Source organism: Carica papaya, chromosome 3 (genome assembly GCF_054855325.1).
Source record: "Carica papaya isolate Zhongbai chromosome 3, ASM5485532v1, whole genome shotgun sequence".
Lineage (NCBI taxonomy): Eukaryota > Viridiplantae > Streptophyta > Magnoliopsida > Brassicales > Caricaceae > Carica > Carica papaya.
This window is the reverse complement of record NC_142311.1, coordinates 21,535,960-21,555,589: the sequence shown is the minus strand read 5'-3', so window position 1 is coordinate 21,555,589 and position 19,630 is coordinate 21,535,960. Positions and strand designations below refer to the sequence as shown.

General features: G+C 34.4%; 1 protein-coding gene across 5 annotated transcripts in view; it reads left to right on the top strand.

Moving 5' to 3' along the window:
- Positions 1 to 19,430, top strand: part of LOC110818506 (RNA-binding (RRM/RBD/RNP motifs) family protein) — a 36,682-nt gene extending 17,252 nt beyond the window's left edge. For 2 of the 5 annotated variants that reach the window (XM_088216270.1, XM_088216272.1), the window contains exon 7: positions 19,272 to 19,430. In XM_088216270.1, coding sequence (XP_088072396.1) covers positions 19,272 to 19,415 — 144 coding nt within the window. In that variant the 3' untranslated portion in view covers positions 19,416 to 19,430. Of the gene's footprint in view, positions 1 to 15; positions 549 to 19,271 lie in introns of those variants that run through there. The other 3 variants (XM_088216273.1, XM_022047406.2, XR_015817939.1) reach the window with 2 other exon arrangements.
- The last annotated feature ends 200 nt before the right edge of the window (positions 19,431 to 19,630 follow it).

Here is a 19,630-nt window from a genome sequence, read left to right as displayed (position 1 = left end):
TTCAATACTTCACAGGTAAGAAGAGGTCCTTGCCAATGTGAATATCCCCAATACTGTGATTCACAGAGATGAAGAGTGCTCACATCTCATCAACTTTGCAATAGAAAACTGAAACTATACATGCTGAGCTGGTATACTTTCAAACATGGGAGCAGCATGTAACAAAGATCAAGGGCTACCATTTTCCGGAGGTGTAGTGTCTCCATAATTTTGAAGCAAAATATATCAACAATCACTAAAAAGTTAATTTAATAAACTTCATTTGTTTTTTCAGTTTTCCTCTCACAGTCTCAGAGGCAAATGCCTCCGGAGCATCTTAGCATTCACGTAACAATGAATTTTTAAAATCTTATGTGAGTATTCCCTTCAAGGATATCAGCAGGAAACAAACTATGTGAAAGGCATATTTGAAGTGCCTTCTTTTAGCAGTCCAGTTTTTTAACTTTTTGTTTTTAGTAATTGAGTGCTCAACAGTTTTAGTTGTTTCCAGTTAGGGTTCTTGCAATTCTTTCTTAACGATATTAAAGGTAGTAGTTGGCATCTTGTGATCTTATTGTCTACTTCGCACCATATCAGAAAATGAATATTAAACCATTTATGCTGTCTTCCACAGCAGTTTTTTTTTTTGAAAACAAAAAAAGAAAACAGTATGAGAAATGATAACCACAAGTGGTAATAAGTAGGGATTCTGGGAATTATGGAAACAAATACTTATTGGATCAAAAATGGTGTTTAAATATCACCAATATGATGATTTAGTAGTCAATATTTTTATGTTTTGTTTGAATGTCAGGAGTTCAAACTTCACTAAAAATATAGAACTTGACGGATTTGATTTAGTTAAATTAAAAGTTAATTCATTTGTCTGTTGGTAGAGTTATAATAATGAAGTTAGATTCAATTCTAGCAATATAACGACCCATTTTCTCCGTTGAAAAAGAAATGTTATTTTACATACATAACCTGATAAATTTACGTAGCGATGAGTGAAAATCTAATATTCAATCATCTACTATATGAAATTGCAAGTCATGAGTCTTACAAAATTATTTACAATATATCGCTATAATATAATTAAATTGATTTTACGAAACGAACTTTTATTGTCATTAAAAGTTCTTCAAAGTTTTTCTTTGACTTTGAACTTGCTCTTGATTTAGACTAATCTGTGTTGGGAGGGTGTGAATTAGGGTGAACTTCACAGACTTAGTAAAGAAAAGAAGTAATGTTTATAACAAAGATATGCACACTCAATCACCAAATCTTTTAAATCAGTTTATTCAATAACATTCAAAATTTCTTATTTTAATATTATAACTCAGAGCATAAACAGTTCCATCAATCGCATAATTTAGTATTTAGTATCACAATTTAAGCAGTAAGTAGTTCTAGTTTCACCACGCGATGTTGTTTCCGTCGGCATCAACGAGGATAGTAAGGATTCTCTCCACCACGTTAATACGTTACAATTCAGTTCACAGTTCACAGTTTGCAGTACACAATATACAGTTCACAGTTCTTATTGCTTCACCACGTCTGGTTAAAGCTGTATCTACGGGTATGATTCACCACAGTCACATGTCAGAAGGCTATACAAACACTCGTCCCTCGTGATACTGGTTAAACGGATTTTTTCGTCTTTTAAATATTTTTATGTTATTATTTTACTAATCAGGTTTATTACTAGATTATCTATTCAGATATGCACCTACTGATGTATCATATATGTGATACATCAGTATGCCTACACAATAAGCACAATATATACACTTTATATGTACAGTTATCAACTCAAATAAATATATATGTACACACAATACATACAACATGAATATACTTGTATATTTACACAAGACATATGTATATTCTATAAGCAGGCACATACAAGTTGTTCACTTATACATACACACGTTACATAATCTACAATTATACATATATATGTATCACACACACTTATAACTCGATAACTAGCATGCATAAAATCTGCATATACATGCAAGTAACAATATGAATACATAAACATACGTCATACACAAACATCATGTATGTGACATCGCAGATGTTAACTAAGATATGTGGGTGTTAGATACAGAAATAGAATTACGAGTGTATGATAAAAATTATATGCAGTTGAGCAAATTAATACAAATTCCTTACAAATATATGAGTTTCAATTACATATATATATAACTTATGTCAAAAGTGGCTGCAAAATACAATGTCAAAATACAAAAAAAGGTCATTTCTTTTATTATATTATTGGATTCATCAGAGTATAAGGACGATCATGCATTCAAGTTTTGTGGATCTACGGGATCTTCATAAAATTCAATGGGTAGGTCGGCTGGCAGTTCCTCACTATCTTCTTCATCTGGGGAGGCCATAGAAAAAGTGAGTTTTATATGCTCAATAAGGAAAACAATATTTAGATGACATTGTAAGGTTTTAAAAAGTAAATTATTTAAACATAAATATTTACCATTTGGTTACGCCTTAGACTTATCTTGTCTTATGAAAATAATTTATTTATTAAAGAAAAACATTACGTTATAGTCAACAATCAAAATAAACACACAGTATACCAAACAATAGAAAAAATCAAATAAATCATAAAATGTTCAGATTTTCGTGTCACAATTCCCAAAGTCATTATAACTTTCATACCTAAAGGCAGATACAGAATTCAGACTACCCATGTGGAATGAGCATATCAGATACATATAACAGCAATTTGGTCAGGTACATTTCCAGCTTGCCAAATCATGACACAATCTATGATTACAGTGATACCAACCATAGTGGTTCTATCAGATATTCTATTATCATGACAGTACTTAGCCAAAGGTAACTCCTAACAGATATTCGTGTCATCACTCTTGTCAGAGGGTACGCTGTCATATAAAGGGAACGATCATCTTACTTCTTTTCAAACTAAATGGGGAACGAAAAAACAGATATCCCGGATGGAGATAGGGGAACAGATACCCCTCAAAGATAAAAAACCTAATAAGAAACTTAATGCGTTATACATGTCAATAAAAATACATACTTCGGATCATTTATGCTTAATTCCACTTTTTTTTTTTTGTTATTTGTATTTTCTATATAACCTTACCTGTTTCATATTATTTTAATTACATGCAAATCATCAAGTGTCTATCACTCATATAGCATGCTTGAAATCAAGAACAATTTAAGTTATTAAGCCTACAAATACAAAGCATGCAAAACATGCAAAATCACAAAATTATCATTTTTTTTTTGTCTAAAAATACCTCTTAAGACGTTTAAAAAGATACTAAATTCCTTATCAAAATCTTGATAATTTTTTCTAAACCATTCTTTTTTTTCTTCCTCTCCTTCTCTCTCTGAATCTCTCTCTCTCTCTCTTTCTCCCTCTCTCTCTCTCTAATTCTTGAAAGGTGGAAGAATGGAAGTGTGAAGAAAATGGGAGAAAGGGCTCTTATTTATAGAAAATGAGAGTAGTTGAATTTTCGCAAAGTGGCAAAATCCAGTGAAAAGAGATAGTAAAAAGATGTTTGGCATGAAAAACAAAGGAGAAAGACCTCCACCACCGGCGGCACCACCAGTAGCGAAACGCCACCCGAGGTGGGCGATGGCACACTGCCCGAGGGGGCAATGGCCTCACCCGCTTGACGCTCGCGCTACAGGCCTACTGCACCCAGGCGCGCAGGCCTATATGCACAAGCCTACTGTATGGACGCACGCACAAGTCTGCAGCGCTTGCCTATCCGTACGCAATGTGACGCGCGTGTAACAAGACACATGTGCAGGCATGTCCTCCGCGCCATGCGTGATGGGACGTGCGCACTGTGCGCACGTCCTGCCCTGTCAAATGTGCACGCGCGATGGGACGTGCACACTGTATGCATGTCTTATGCTTGTCACGCACGCCCGCGCGGGCAATCCACTCTTATAGGATTTTTCCCACAGGATTTTTCCCTCATATTTTTCGTTTTTCTTGAAAATCGTTTATTTTAAAAAAATTGACGATTAATATAATTAAATTAAAATAAAATTAAATAAAATCAAAATAAATAAAAATCGGTATAATTTACGAATTACGATAATAACCTGCATAATAAAATAAATGAGTTCAGTATGGCCTTAAGGCCCTAATAATTAGGATTTTTAAATACAAATTAAGCACGGTAGTGAGTGTGGTGTTATAATGTAGGTCTCCAATCATATACAGTTGCACACACGCACATATGATGAGTTTGTAAAATTCACGTTAGAAAACTTAAATAGTCTGCAAGATCTGTAAACAATTCATTTTAACATAAAACAAAGTTTCATAAAAACATGGGGGCTTCTTGTAACGGCCTCAGAAATTTAGAATGAAATATGTATATTAAAAATGTCAAATGCGGAAGCGTAATAAAAATTTTGATTAACATCCCTTACACAAAAACAAAAAATGTGCTCAAAATATAAAAGAACAAACTAACTAAAAGAGATACTCGAAAATAATGACTATAAATATAACTACGGAGTTTTTAGGAGTCCCCTTTGCCGTCTTCCTGCGGAACGGGCTCGGGAACAATGTCTTCCTGATCTAAAATGGTTAAATAAGGAATGAGCTACACCAACCCAGTAAAGACATCACATTATCTCACCGCCACGGAGGTAAAGGTGGGTAGAAAACACAAAAAAGACCAATGGAGCATAATTTATAATAAACTCATTTATTAACATAAAAACCTTTACTGTCCACTTACCTCGGTGAGATCCATAAAACAACATATGAAAGCAATAACATTATCATCATCATGAAATCATATGAACTGTATAACATAATACTTACCACGCCTTTGTATTTCAATTATTAAACAACACATTTTCCTCATTTACCAGCCTACTAGTATCCATGGGGATCTATAGGGGTCCCGCTACCCGTGAACCCTTAACAATTATAACCTGATTCCAGAGCCGTCCCCATACCCCGTCCGGTATGGGCACCAAAACCATGAACCTCAATACCCCGTCCGGTATGGGCGCCAAAACACAGAAGGTCTCCATACCCCGTACGGATGAGAGACCACATTCTCGGTAGGGTTCCCTACGGACCCGGTCCGTCCACCATCTCCCAGGATATCTAGTCAGGCTGTCTACATTATCCATTTATCAATTCACGTAACCTTTTATTCCTTTTTTCCTCAGTCACCATCATCAAATCACAAATAAACATGCAAACCAGTAGTTTATGCCAAACAAGACAACACACAACATCGAGTTCTCAGTCATTCAACTCATAATCAATAAAACAGTGATATATGCACACGAAACTATGAAATGAAAACATCAGCATCATACTGCATGTAAAACTGTAAAATAGAACAAACAACAACTAACCGACAAATACACCAGACTCAGGCTCCATTAGCGACCTTAAACAATTTCACACATATATTGATTCGTGAAATACCTTTTATCATTTATTGAACTTTAATACCGTGATAGAAAATAGGGTGAGGGGTCCTTACTTGTTTCGGGGTCTGAATACGGCTCTATAGTGCGCCTACAGGCTGTCCCTAATTTTTTCTGAATTTTTTCTGGGAAACTGAAACGCACTACTGGTATCTGCACGTGTCCCAAAAAATTTCAAATTAGACCTAGGGCCCCTTTCGGCCAATATTGCAATTCGGGCATGGCGGCTTCGCTGTGCTCCGGCGACGACGCCGCCGCAAGCGGCGGCGATTTTCCTCGGGTTGGCCATTTTCGGTAGTTTTTTGCCGAATTCGACCATGCTTGCATCGGTCCCTGCGATAAAACAACCCTAGGGCCCTCGGTGGGCCGAAAAATTACGAAAAACTGAAACTTACAGGCGGCGGTGCACTCGGGTGCGGCGGCTCCTCTGGCATGAGTCGCGTTTTGATATTTGGCTCCGATCAACCTGTAGAGAAAAGAATGGTGATCACAGTGGTATAAAATTTGCATCAAACGGAGGCTGGGAAGGGCCTCATCGGAGGCAAAAATCGAGGAGGGACGAGGCGGCGCCGCTGGGTTTCGGCTGGGTTTTTCGGCCGTTTGGCCGGTGGTTTGGCTCCGGTTTGGCCATAGGTGGACTCAGCGTCGAAAAACGAGTAAGGGGGAGAAAATTTACCTCGATCGGTGGTCGAAAACTTCCCCGGTGCGGCGGCAGGTGGCGGCGGCCGGCTCCTCCGGCGTCTGGTTCTTCTTCTCCGGCGAGCACTGGCGGCTAGGGTTTCTTTGGTCAGGTGTGGGTGGGGTTATTTATACCATTTGCCTTTTAATCTCAACTGTCCATCAAGATTAAATCTGGACCGTTCGATCGCGATTTAATTGGGATAAATCTGGGCCGTCCATCGCGATGCAATCTGGGTCGTCCGTGCCTGATTGAATCTGGGCCGTCCGTGCGCGTGAATCTGGGCAGTCCGATCGCACACACGCGGATTGCCCACGTGGCCCGTCCCCTGGTCAGCGTTTCCTTGCCACGCCGGGACTGCTAACCGGGCCGCTGACGTGGCTGCTGACATGGTGCTGACGTGGCACAACTTTTCTAAATTGTGTTTTGACCCCCGATTTTTGATTTTCTTTTCAAAAATACCCCCATAATCCAAATTTTCACCCCTTTTTCCCAAAATCAATTTCAATTAAATTCGAATAATATTTTTACCCAATTTTATCATTATTATTATTTTTATTTTCATTAAATTAAATCAAATTAAATTAAATTAAATAAAAAATCAAAGAAATTTCCAATAATTATAAAATAAAATAAATTGAAATAATAATAATAATAATAATACACTTGGGGTGTTACACTTCTGAATAAGACTAACTCAATCCCTTACTTAAAGTCTGATCGGAAAAAATATATCAAGATTCCTACTGGTTCGGGTCTATGGCCTCCTTTAAATCTTCATTGCCACTTGGTTAATTTTCTCATTCACAAATATATAACACGTATATTAAACGATAAAAGATTTTTAGAAACGAACCCAACAAAAAATAATTTTACCTTGGGCACACGATCCCGCTCGCTGGAGTCGCCACGCGTCTCCACCCGTGTGCTCCCGATTCACCACGCATCACCGCCGAAGTGCCACCCACCGCCTCACGCGTGGCCATTGGAACTGGCACGTGCTACTAGAACCACCCACGGGCTGCTATGCTTCTACTGAAAATCATCACAGAATGAGTCGCGCATGCAGATCTGGCTCATATATTGCAAAATCACACCGGAGAAAGGTGTGGATGCGTGAAACCACGCCTGGCCACCACCACGGTTTACCTTCTTCTTTGTACCCCATTGCGCATAACTCTCTCCAGCCTTCTGGTTATGGGCCTCCTGTCGTGCTGCATGTCGCACGCACCAAACCTGCCTCGTTGTTAGTTTGATATGTTACCTCCTGCTCTCTCTCTCTCTCTCTACTTTCTCTCTCTTCACGACTCACACACTCTCTCTACTCATTTGACTATGTTTCTCTTCCTTCTTCCTGATTTCTTCTTTCTTTTTTAACTTTTGAGAACTTAATATGTGGTTACTTGGAATATACCACATATTGGATTTAATAGAAGGTATTAATACTAAAACATTCGCGTCATTCCTAAGAACTTAGGATTTTATAACTTTTAAATCCTGGCTTGTGAATTTTGTAAAGTGTTATAGTTTTCAAGACTTTTTCTCTTTTATTCCGATGACTGATATCCATGTGAATTATCCCCTAACTACATCGTATTATTCTTCTAAATCAATCAATCAATCAAAGACTGACTGATTCCTACTATACCTTGATACTTGATCCAGTTATTCCTCAACCCATTTAGAATGTACATAGTGAGTTACGGAATGGATGGCTATTGTTAACAATCATTAGGAATTCATTTGGTAAAAGGTTCATTTGCTATTTGATTTTCAAAAATTGCATTTGGAAATTTTGAAAATATTTTAATACCGAAACTTCCTCCTCTTTACTCAATGTGTCTGGTGTCTAACTAAGTTACTCTTAATTGAGTTAAATTGTACTTCTACCCCATCAAGGTTTGAATGATTCCCAAGGCACCTCATTACTTGATTAGATTTTTCTTAAAGTCCTTTTAAGTAAGCGATTATGAAGTTCTACTTCTTACTGAAAATTATTAGGAGTCTTTGATAGAGGGGTCATATAATGGCCTAGCTAAAATTAATTACATTATCTACCTATTCCATTCCATTCCTTTTATGGTTAAGTACTCTACCTTTCATTTCCCAATGTTGCAAGTGATTATTCTTAAGTATGACATTACGATATGACTCGTGGGTTTTTCGTATCCTCATTTAGTCTTTGTTAACTTGAAAAATATTTTTACATGTATCTAAATTTTAATTTGAGAGTGTTTACTTTGAAGATCCATCTTGATATATTTGTATAATATACAAATCTTATATTCCAATTTAATAATAAGCAAACAATATGTTTGGGTTATTCACACTAATGATTTTGTTATTAGAAAATATCGTCACAACTAATGATGGCTAATGAAGCTTTAAGATATCGTCACAACTAATGCTAGTCATCTTCATCGAGCATACCTCTATCAATGGTTGAGAAAATTTAAGGTCTTTTTTAGATGAGAGGGTAGGGAGATCGAGTACTCTTGTATTAGAGCCAGTCTGCAGCAGTAATAGGGTTGATCATAGGGTTTCTATTATGTCTACTTCACTTATAGTGATTCTTAGGTAGTTTAGATAGAAATCTTTCATGTGTGGTGGTTTATGGATCCATATCATATTTCCATTGTGCCACTCTGAATAGTGTTTACTTTGAAGGTTTATACGGGTGGATTGCATCATTTTTGTGTTACCTTTTTAGCATAAAAGAATTATATTCTGAGCTATTATTATATTATTAATAATCTATGGTTACAACATGTTCTTAGGATACCCTCTTCTCCCATGGAAATTTAATTTAGGATGGATAAGGACTTTTAGAAAGAAGAGTTCTAATTAGGTGTACTCTAATCATTTGATACAGAAGTTTTTTTACCATTAAGTATATGATGATTTAATACTTAAGAGTTTTTGAAGCAATATTATAACTCCCATACGACATCTCAACAAGGACTTAGAGTAGCTAAGGCATTCATTCTTTCTAAAGAAGGTTCACAAGAAATTTTGTATTTTATCAAAGTATCAAATAGTTATTTGGTTTCCCAAAAATGCTTCATTTTGAGACTACTTGTTTTAAAATTTCTTTCCTTCTAGGTCTCTAGCGAATTTAGGAAAGGCTCTTCCATCTCATAAGGAATCAATTGGAGGTGAATTACTAATTGACCAAAATATCCCCAATAGTGGTTATTGTTGAAGATAGTAATATTGAAGCATTAAGAACCTAAGTATTTGTAAATAGGTAAGGGAAATAGGAGGCTAAAAGTTTTTTTAACTTGGGAGAATATCCTCTATGATGAAAGCTCGAATAATATTCACATGATAAGTAAATCAAGTAAATGAGTGGCATCAAAGCTCTCTAAAATGAAAGAATGGTCCAAACCTCTAAACTCTCTATTATGTCATGATTTTGATGCAGATCATGACGTTATCAGATATAACAAACTCCTTGGTCCTTTATTTCACAATATACTAAATTTATAAATCGTATTACCAATTGCAATCTTACATTTAATATCCCTATGTAAATCAGAAATTGGTTGGGTGATTAGATGTGGTTGGTTAGGAAGGATAAGAATCATTGTAAATGACTATAAAGAAAAACAGGTGTATCAGTAAACATTAATGAAGAAAATTTGAAAGACATGATTCAACAATAGACTAGATAGTATAACTGTGATAAACAAATGTAATGTTAACAAATGCTTAATCCCAAATGTTTTGTATTGGTTTGAAAGTGCATCTAAATAAGACTTCAAACTATAACTCGAACTACCTCTTTGAACACATTATCACATTGTTAAAAAGAGATGATTGGGAACATATCAACATTGTCCAAGAACTAGACACTTCCTAAGGTGAAGGTAGTTGGCCTCAAGGATGAGAAAAGGTTTTTATCCCTTCAAACTTTTAGAATATTAAAGTAATTATCTGAATACATAAGAGGACTCTTCCAAGACCCAATTACTTGTGAGTTTTCTTCTACTTAGGAGAATTTTCTCTCACCAAAGGTTGTTCTCCCACTCAAGGGATTTTCTTTTCGCTTTGGTGAATCTTCCTCTTTTAAAATTCATTTTCCGACTCAAGGGAAATTCATGGCCTTCCAAAAAATTTATTCACTTGTTTCTAGTAGGTAATCTCTTCGGTTTCCTATAATATGATATATTAAGGTTGTTGCTTATTCACCATCTCCAGTTGGCTTTGGAGTAAAGCCTTAATTCTTTGATCTCTAGATTTATTACATTCCAACCATTGTAACTTCTACCTTTTCAAACTTTTGGAACTATAATCCTACTTCTTCAAATCCGAAAATGTTTTAGAGGAAGTTGTAAAACATCTCCTAAGGTGTGTATTACATAATTTCTTTGGACTCTAAATCTCATAAGAATCCTAAACCTCATGATATAAGGAATGATTCCTAGGAACATAGGCTCTAATACCAATTATAACGACCCGCTTTCTCTGTTAAGAAATGAGCACTATCCCACATACACAACCTAATAAATTTATGCAATAGTGAGCAAAAACTTAAGATTCAGTCATCCCTATACGAAATTACAAGTCATGAGGCTTATAAAATTCTTTACATTACATCGCTATAATATAATTAAATTGATTTTATGAGATAAACTCTTACTTTCACTAAAGGTTCTTCAAAGTCTTCCTTTGACCTTGAACTTTCTCTTAATCTAGACTAATCTACATTGGGAGGGTGTGAATTGGGGTGAATTTTACGGACTCAGTAAAAAAAACGGGCAATACCCATAACAAAGACACGCACACACTCAATCACCAAATCTTCTAAATCAGTTTATTCAGTAACATTCAGAATTTTTTATTTTAGTATTATAACTTAGGGCATAACCAGTTTCATAAATAGTATAATTTAGTATTCAGTATCACAATTTAAGCAGTAAGTAGTTCAGTAGATATTAATTCAATATTTTAGTATCGTAAACTTTACTCATGACTTCTTAGTCCTTCCTATCAGTTTATATCTTATTAAAAATAGTTTCACCGCGCGATGCCTTTTCTGTCGGCATCAATAAGGGCAGTAAGGATTCCATCTACCACGTGAATATGTTACAATTCAGTTCACAGTTCACAATTTGTAATACACAGTATACAGTTCATAGTTCTTATCACTTCGCCACGTTTGGCTAAAACTGTATCCACGGGTAGGGTTCACCACAGTCACACGCTAAAAGGCTATATACACACCCACCCCTCGGTGATACCGGTTAAACGAATTTTTTCGCCTTTTAAAGATTTTTATGTTATTCTTTTACTAATCAGGTTCATCAAAGATGACTTACTCAGACATGCACCTACTTATATATCGTATATGTGATACATCAACATGCCTACACAATAATGACAATATATACACTTTATATGCATAGTTATCAACTCAAATAAATATACATGTACACGCAACACAGACAACATGAATATACTTGTATACTTACATAAGGTATATGTGTATTCTATAAACAAGCACATACAAGTTGTTCACTCATATATACACACGTTACAAAATTTATAATTATACATATATATAAATGTGTCACATACACCTATAACTCGATGCATGCATAAAATCTGCATATACATACAAGTAACAATATGAATACATAAACATACATCATACACAATATCATGTAGGTCTCTAATCATATATAATTGTACACACGTACATATGATGAGTTTGCAGAACTCGCGTTAGAAAACTTAAATAGTTTGCAAGGTCTGTAAATAATTCATTTTAACGGAAAACAAAGTTTTAATAAAAACATGGGGCCTCTGAATGAGACTAACCCAATCCCTTACCTAAAGTCTGATTGGAAAAAATGTGTCAAGAATCCTACTAGTTCGAGTCTATGGCCTCCTTTAAATCTTTATTGCCACTTGATTAATTTTCTCGTTCACAAATACATAACACACGTATTAAACGACGAGAGATTTTTAGAAATGAACCCAACAAAAAATAGTTTTATCTTGGGCACGTGATCCCGTTTGCTGAATTCGCCACCCGCCACCATCCATGTGCTCCCGGTTCACCACACACCGCCACCAGAGTGCCACCCTCTACCTCACGCACAGTCACCAAAATCGGCATACGCCACCAGAACCACCCACGCGTTGCCATGCCTCTATCGGAAATCATCACAGAATGAGCCGCGCATGCAAATCTGGCTCAGATATGGCAAAATCGCACGACAGAAATGTGTGGATGCGTGGAATTGTGCCTAGCCACCGCCACAGTTCACTTTCTTCTCTGTACCTCATCACGCATTAACTCTCTCTGGCCTTCGGTTATGGGCCTCCTGCCGTACCGCACGCCGCACGCACCAAACCCGCCTCGTCACCGGTTTGATCTGTTATCTCCCTCCCTTTCTCTCTCTCTCTCTCTCTCTCTCTCTCTCTCTCTCTCTGTTTTCTCTCTTTTGTGACTCACTCTCTTTCTCTCTGCTTGTTTGACTATGTTTCTCTTCCTTCTTCCCGATTTCTTCTTTCTTTTTCCTTTAATAGGTGGGAGGACAGAGAGCCCTGCACGCCTCTTCTTCCTTCTTCTTCAGTGTGCAGGTCTAGGCTTCTTCTTCATCTTTTTCGACGACCAGAGGCGTACACATCTCTAGTTGCCCTATCTTTTTTTTCCTTTTCTATCACCAAAACGACATCATTTTAATGCTCCCAATACGATGTCGTTTTCACCTCCTGCTCCTTTTCTTTTCTTTATATCAAAATGGTGTCATTTTTGGGATTTTCTTAAAACGATGTCATTTTGGCTTTTCCCGCTTCTATGAAGCAGATGTGTTGGATTTTATTTCTCTCGGGCTAGGTTATTACAAGCAAGTTATGATGTATTTGGGTAAAAAGAATATTTTATGAAAGTTAAATTTTTTTAAAATAACTATAATAAAAAAAATTAATCTAACTTTTTCGCTTAAAAAAAGAATGGTTAATATAATATGAAACACATATTGTGTTAGGCTGAAGGTGTTAAAAAATTCGCGTACAAACATATGATAATTTAATTTATGAATATGGTTGTACACTAATTAAGAAACAATACAATGATAATTTTTAATGAAAAATGATAACAAAAGAAATTTGATTTTAGTTAATATTGTAAAAAAGTTGAATAGGATTCTAAGAAAAATATTATTGTGTACTTTTTTCTAACAAATTGTAGTAATAAATAAAAAAATTTTAAATAACAATTAACATTAAAATTCACCCATATACTTTTAGAAATTAGTTTGTTACACGATCGAATTGACTATAAATCTTAAAAAAGTACTAGTGTGTTTGTGAGGTTTCACCCTTTATAATTTTTAAGTTTTATTTTATAACAGGCTTGTCTAGTAGATTATCCTATCTTCCTTCTAAAATTTTTTAGTTTTGATTGTTATAGATGATAGGAATTATGTATAGAATTAATTTGAATCATTTGAAACCATGCATGATAAGATCTTGCTCTAAGAATCTTGGCAAGTAGCTTCTTTGATGAGACAAATGGATAGACATATTTTGGTCTATATACACTTTTGTAATGAGATCGTTGATGTATGCTATTTAAGGATCGATCTGTATATACAAATTATGTGCATGATAAATATTGCGTTTATCATGATCAATACTTTTATTATATTCTTAAAAATATTAATTAGATAACGCATTACTTTGTTAGGGAGACTTCATATATATTTGATGATGTCTTAGCAGTCACATGATCTTGTAGTCTCCTTACTTGAGCATAATGATGTTAACCATTTTTTTCCTTATGTTATGAAAGAATTATTCCCTCAATATATATATATATATATATATATGTCATCTTGCAAAGGTTAAAATGTGCTAGGGGTAATAAGTACTTTTGAAGTTTAATGCATGGAGTTAAGGATTTTGTTGGGAGTATTGGTAGAACTTCTATTTTTGCCTTATGTTTCTACATGCTTCAATTAACTCTGGTAAGATAAAAGAAAAGGAAAGAAAATATGGTAGGATTTGGAGAAGGCAGTAAGTACCATAGAGTCCACTTCTCATGTCATTTATTTCATTCTTTGTAATGTATTGACAATAATTACATTTATCAAGTTGGTCTTATAAAGAATCTCTCATTCAGACACCATTATTTAGATTAGAATATAAAATAGTGCATGTTAATTAAGACCAATTAATTAGCCCACTCTATACATCTTCCCATTTATATCATTTTCATCTAAACCTTTATCTTGACCAATGTTAATTTTGATGACTTTCTCTTATTTTGAGTGATATTGTTATTCTTAGAGCCTTTCTATGTTCATATTTAAAGATACGTTTAAAAAAAATTTGAAATCCAATGATAAAGTAATATATTACTAATTGGGTCAAACTAAAAAGGGAAATGTGTGAAATTTACAAGATAAAGATGTGATGATAATGACAATTGTAATGTCATTATTTATTTGAAACTTTAACTAATAAAATGTTATAGAATTATATTAAATAAACTATAAAAAATAGTACTCCTGAAAAAATAATAAATTATAATCTTTTTGGGTTGAAGGTAAAAGATAGTCCAAGTACTACAAAAATTACACAAGTTGGCCTAGATTCCTGTTCATTGAGCTCGTTGCAAAAGGGACTAGGCCATCTGATTTTTTCTAGGGTCTATACAGATCTAACAAGTATCAAAATAGGCTAAAGCTTGAGAACATTATAACCAACAAGCGGTTGAGCTAAAGTGGAAGAGTCCATTGAGGGATAAAAACCCCATACATATAGCGTTCTAGATATGTATTAACCCGAGGCCACCCTAAGGTTTCCACTCAATGAAAAATGTTCCCAAGCTTAGCATTGATGCTAGTGACACATAAATGGAGGCCAAAAGAATACCATTGGCTTATAGCATGATGACAAGGAGAAAGTGACCATAATTGAAGCACTAAGTAACATTCACAATTGATTCTTAATTTTGGTTGTTAGGTTACATGCTTATAACTTGTTTAGAGTTGGTGTTGAATGTACTTTTTCATAGGAAATTAGCTTTTATTTGGCTAATACATTTATGATTTATGGTCTTTTTTATGATGCACGTTTTAATTTCATTATAGATATAAAAAGTCAACTATGATAAAGGCGTAAAAACATACTTGTTTATAGATTTTGGCCATAGGATATGTTGTTTTGCTCTATTTATATAGAAGGAAAAAAATCCATGCATTGACTGAGAGATATGAGAGTTGATTGAGTTTAATATCCTAAGGGGAAACACATTATAGTAGTCTAGCTAAGGGACATGAGATAAGCATATGTTTTAACATACTTGTGCACTATAAAACCTACACTTAGATATATAGAAATCGACATTAAAATAATACATACCTGGAATACAATTATGGAGGATCCTCCACGAAATGATTTTTTGACTTGGTAAGATCTAGGACTTTAATATGAGTTTCAAGTATCTAGAGGCCCTAAAAGTTGATTCTTGTCATTTAGGAAAATAATGGGAAATGTAGAGAGTATAGTTTGTTTTCACTTAACATTGTTTGGTGGCAGTGTCCTTCTATTGCCAAGAGTCTTGAACATGAGGATCTGTAGGTAAGAGAATTTGAGTAATATGACAGACTATCGGATTGGAGAATTGTTGTTATAATGAGTAAAGGTTCTAAGTGCAAGTAAAAGATTTAACAAAGGAGCTTACCATTATATACAAAGGGTTTCAAGTTACAAGAGGAGTATGTCTAGGCATGATGGGGATCCAAGGATCTATCTAAACATGCATAGTGAGACCATTCCCCATGAATTTGTAGATACCTAGTGTGATGGAGATCAAGGTGCCACAAATCATAAAATGCCACATGACAACTCACGACTAAGACACAATTCAAGCTCATGGCTACATGGGAGTTCACAACCATATGGGAGATCGTGGACACTTGAGAAGAGATCAAGACACAATACAAGCCTAAACTCATGAGGAAGCCTGTCCACATGGAGTTGAGCATAGAATGAATCCAATTCAATGTACATAGGCTAAATAGATGGAATATCACTATGTCAAGTGGACTAATTACAAGATCATGGGCCAAAAAACTCAAGTAAGACTTCCAATCTTATGTTCAAGGATGAATCCATGAAGAATGTCATATTTGGAGACCCATGAAAGATGGAGGCTAAATCGTTTAGGTGTTTGGGAGAGGTGGCCAATAACTTGTCTTATAACTCATGGAAATCGAGCATTAAAAAGTCCTACAAATCATAGATTATCGGCCAACTCATCCACAAGAGTTTTTATCAATTTATAACTCATCATAACTAATCAACAAAAAGTTCTATAAAGCATAGACATTTGGCCATATATTTTATACAAGCTAAGCATCAAGAGTCCTTAAATTCTTGGACTCTTGACTAACCACTCACTCCTCTCATCTTGATTGGATTTCAACTTCAAATAAAACTCATGAAGCTTATTAAAGATGTGAATGATCAAGGATCCTTATCTTACAAGGGTTTGGCCAAATTTAACTTATCAACATCAATAAAACCAAACTCTTCTCAAATTTACAAGTCTTTACCGAAGTAAAAGAAGAAGCATTTTATTATTACAAGACATGGTTGGCCACCCAAAATAAAGACTCCTTAATGTGTATTTTAATCATGTATAAATTATGATTTCAAAACCTAAGACCAGTTGTCATCAAGAAGTTTATGTTATTAGCTAAGAGTTCTACTTTAAAATGATATTTTCTTGTTAAGACTCTTGCTGATTTTGCTGATAAATAAACCCATTTGTAAGTGTTTCTCATTTAAGTTTCAATCGTTAATTGATGCAAATAAGGCATCTTACAAGAACATTGATCCAATTCAACTACCTAATGGTCCAATTACAAGAGCAAGGTTGAAGAAATTTAAGGACGCATTAAACGGGATGATTCAAGGCTTGTGGAATGACATTGACAAAATTCAAGAATGCAACAAGGAAGCATGTATTGGGCTTGTGCTGAATAACATAAATCAAACTTGGTCACATTAACTCAAGTGGAAGTTACACCAGCCCAATATGAAATTGAACCAATTTGCTTGGATGGGCCATAACTTCAGCTTCTAATGTCCAAATTAGGTGATTCAAAAGCCTAAACTTATCTACACATTTAGGCCTACAACTTTCATGGAAAAACCCAATCAAATTCGGATTTTATCATATAGATAATTGACTCACAATTTTTACAACGAATTCTGACTTAGATACATTGACTCTAGTTGTCTTCATTTATTATATCTAGACTTTTATTTTTTCTCATTAAATAGAAATATTTACTTAGTAATATAAAGAGTTGTGACTCTTAGAAGTCTTAAAACTTATCTTGAAGAGTTGTTATATCTATAAATAGATAGTATTTTCTTTTGTAAATAGAAATTGATTTATGAATTTATTTATTGCAAAGTTTCTTAAGAGAGGTTTTTCTCTTGTTCTGATTCTTATTTGAATCAAGGTTCCTACGAGTAAAGCTAATTACTTGTGAGTAATTTATTCAAAGGTTCTCTTCAATGGCTGAATTTACGTTGCGAATGTATTCCAAAGTTCTCTTTCACGAATTGAATTGGGTCAAAGATTTAGTAAATCTGATTTAGCTTTCTAAGGGGTTGCTTCCAAGCATAAAGATTTGGGTCTTGGGTTTAATATACCCCTGGTTCCTATCAGGTTTATAGTTGATGGCTAAGTTTGGTACTCATGAGATTTCTTTAACGTTCTTGTTGCATGGAGAATTGGTTTCAACTTACCAAGGTAACTTGTGTGGAATTTTAACCAATTTCTTCTCTTTATCTCAATTATCTTAGTTCTAATCATAATTTAATTAAGTAAAAATGATTTATTTAGGAATTAAGTTTCTATATTAATTGTCTATGTTTGGGTTTGGATTGCATTTTTTATACTGGGTTCCAAATTATAATGTGAAATTGTGCTTACTTATCAAAATACTCTTCTATATAAAAAAAATATGTTAGTTTATGTGGGAAAAATAATATAGGCGAGTCTTGTAAATACTTAGCCTATAAGAGCTAATCCATAGGGTAATGGAAGGATTAAGGATGGATTATGCCAACTTAGCTACTAGAGCTTGATTAAAGATAAATAAATTTCTAAAGTGAAAGCCACCTAGATGATTGGGTAAAAGTGAGGGTAAGTCAACTTATAGGGTTAATACTCTTTGGCTTATTGTTAACCTATCCCATCAAAAATTTCTAAGTAGCTAACTGATCTATTTAATAATAGTCTCAGGAAGAGCGAAGATGGACATAAGATATGTGGATTAAGCGGTTAGCGGTGTTTGGACCATAGTAGCTCTACCTAAATAGGAAAGATAGATACATTTCCAATGTTATAATTCAACCTTAAGCTAGTCAACTAGATAAAAAAAAAGGCTTAATGGTTCTTTTATTGACAATCAAAGGCATTACTAAATCATTAGTCTAGTAGAAAAGGGAGTGAGATTAGGTAGGTGAGAGAATGTATATTAATGGACTTGTGGGAAGTAACCACTAAGATATATGGAGGATCTTATATAGTTAAGGCTTTGTCCAAACCATAAGTAATAGATATATACTAATTATAAGCAAATCATAAGTTGCCTTACTAATTTGAATATCCTTGATATAGTGTTGGGACTCAGCATGGGAGAGGATTCAAGATAAAACACTATGCAAACAATGAAAAGATAAGATGACAAAAGGTTAGCTTACTCAAGTGATGTTGGGGGAACAACCTTGTATACAACAATTGTCATAAAAATGGATCTGTATTTAATTGTAATATTATTATATAACCTTATTTATTAATATTATTCTTGTAAATAATTAGCTTAATTATAGGCATATGTTTTACTAAATAGTAGACTTACTAAATTAAACATAATCAGCTTAATTAGAGGATGTATTTAAAAAATATTTTTCTATTTAATAGAGAAAATACTCTTAAAGAGGGACATTCAATGCGAACAACATAATTGTCATGGTATCAGAGCCTAAAATTCAAATTATGTTCATCTTGTCTAGAATTCAGTTTTCGTTTTTATTTTTTATGATAGTTGGGTCTAGTCTTATATTAGAATATTGATCCTTCTCTTTGGGTTCTTTTTGGCAGTGTTTTTATGTGGTGGTTCTCTGCGTCTGTATTTCTAGTTGTAGTGACTATTCTCTTCGTGGTAATCTTCTTATACTCAACTGTCTCGTGCAATATGTTTACTGTCAATTCTTCAGACACCTTTGGAGTGCAATTTACTGGTAAGAATTATTTTGTTCAGGAGTTTTAATGTCAGTTATTTGTTACCGGTAAGGATTTGTGGGGGGCATCCAATACCTACAAATGCTAAATAACTAACTTAATGGATTGTAAAAGATGCACGTGTTATGACATAGATCTTAAGTTCTGTTGATCCTGTTACTATGTTTAATTTAAGGCCCTATAAAATTGCTAAAATAATGTGAGAATATTTGAAAAAT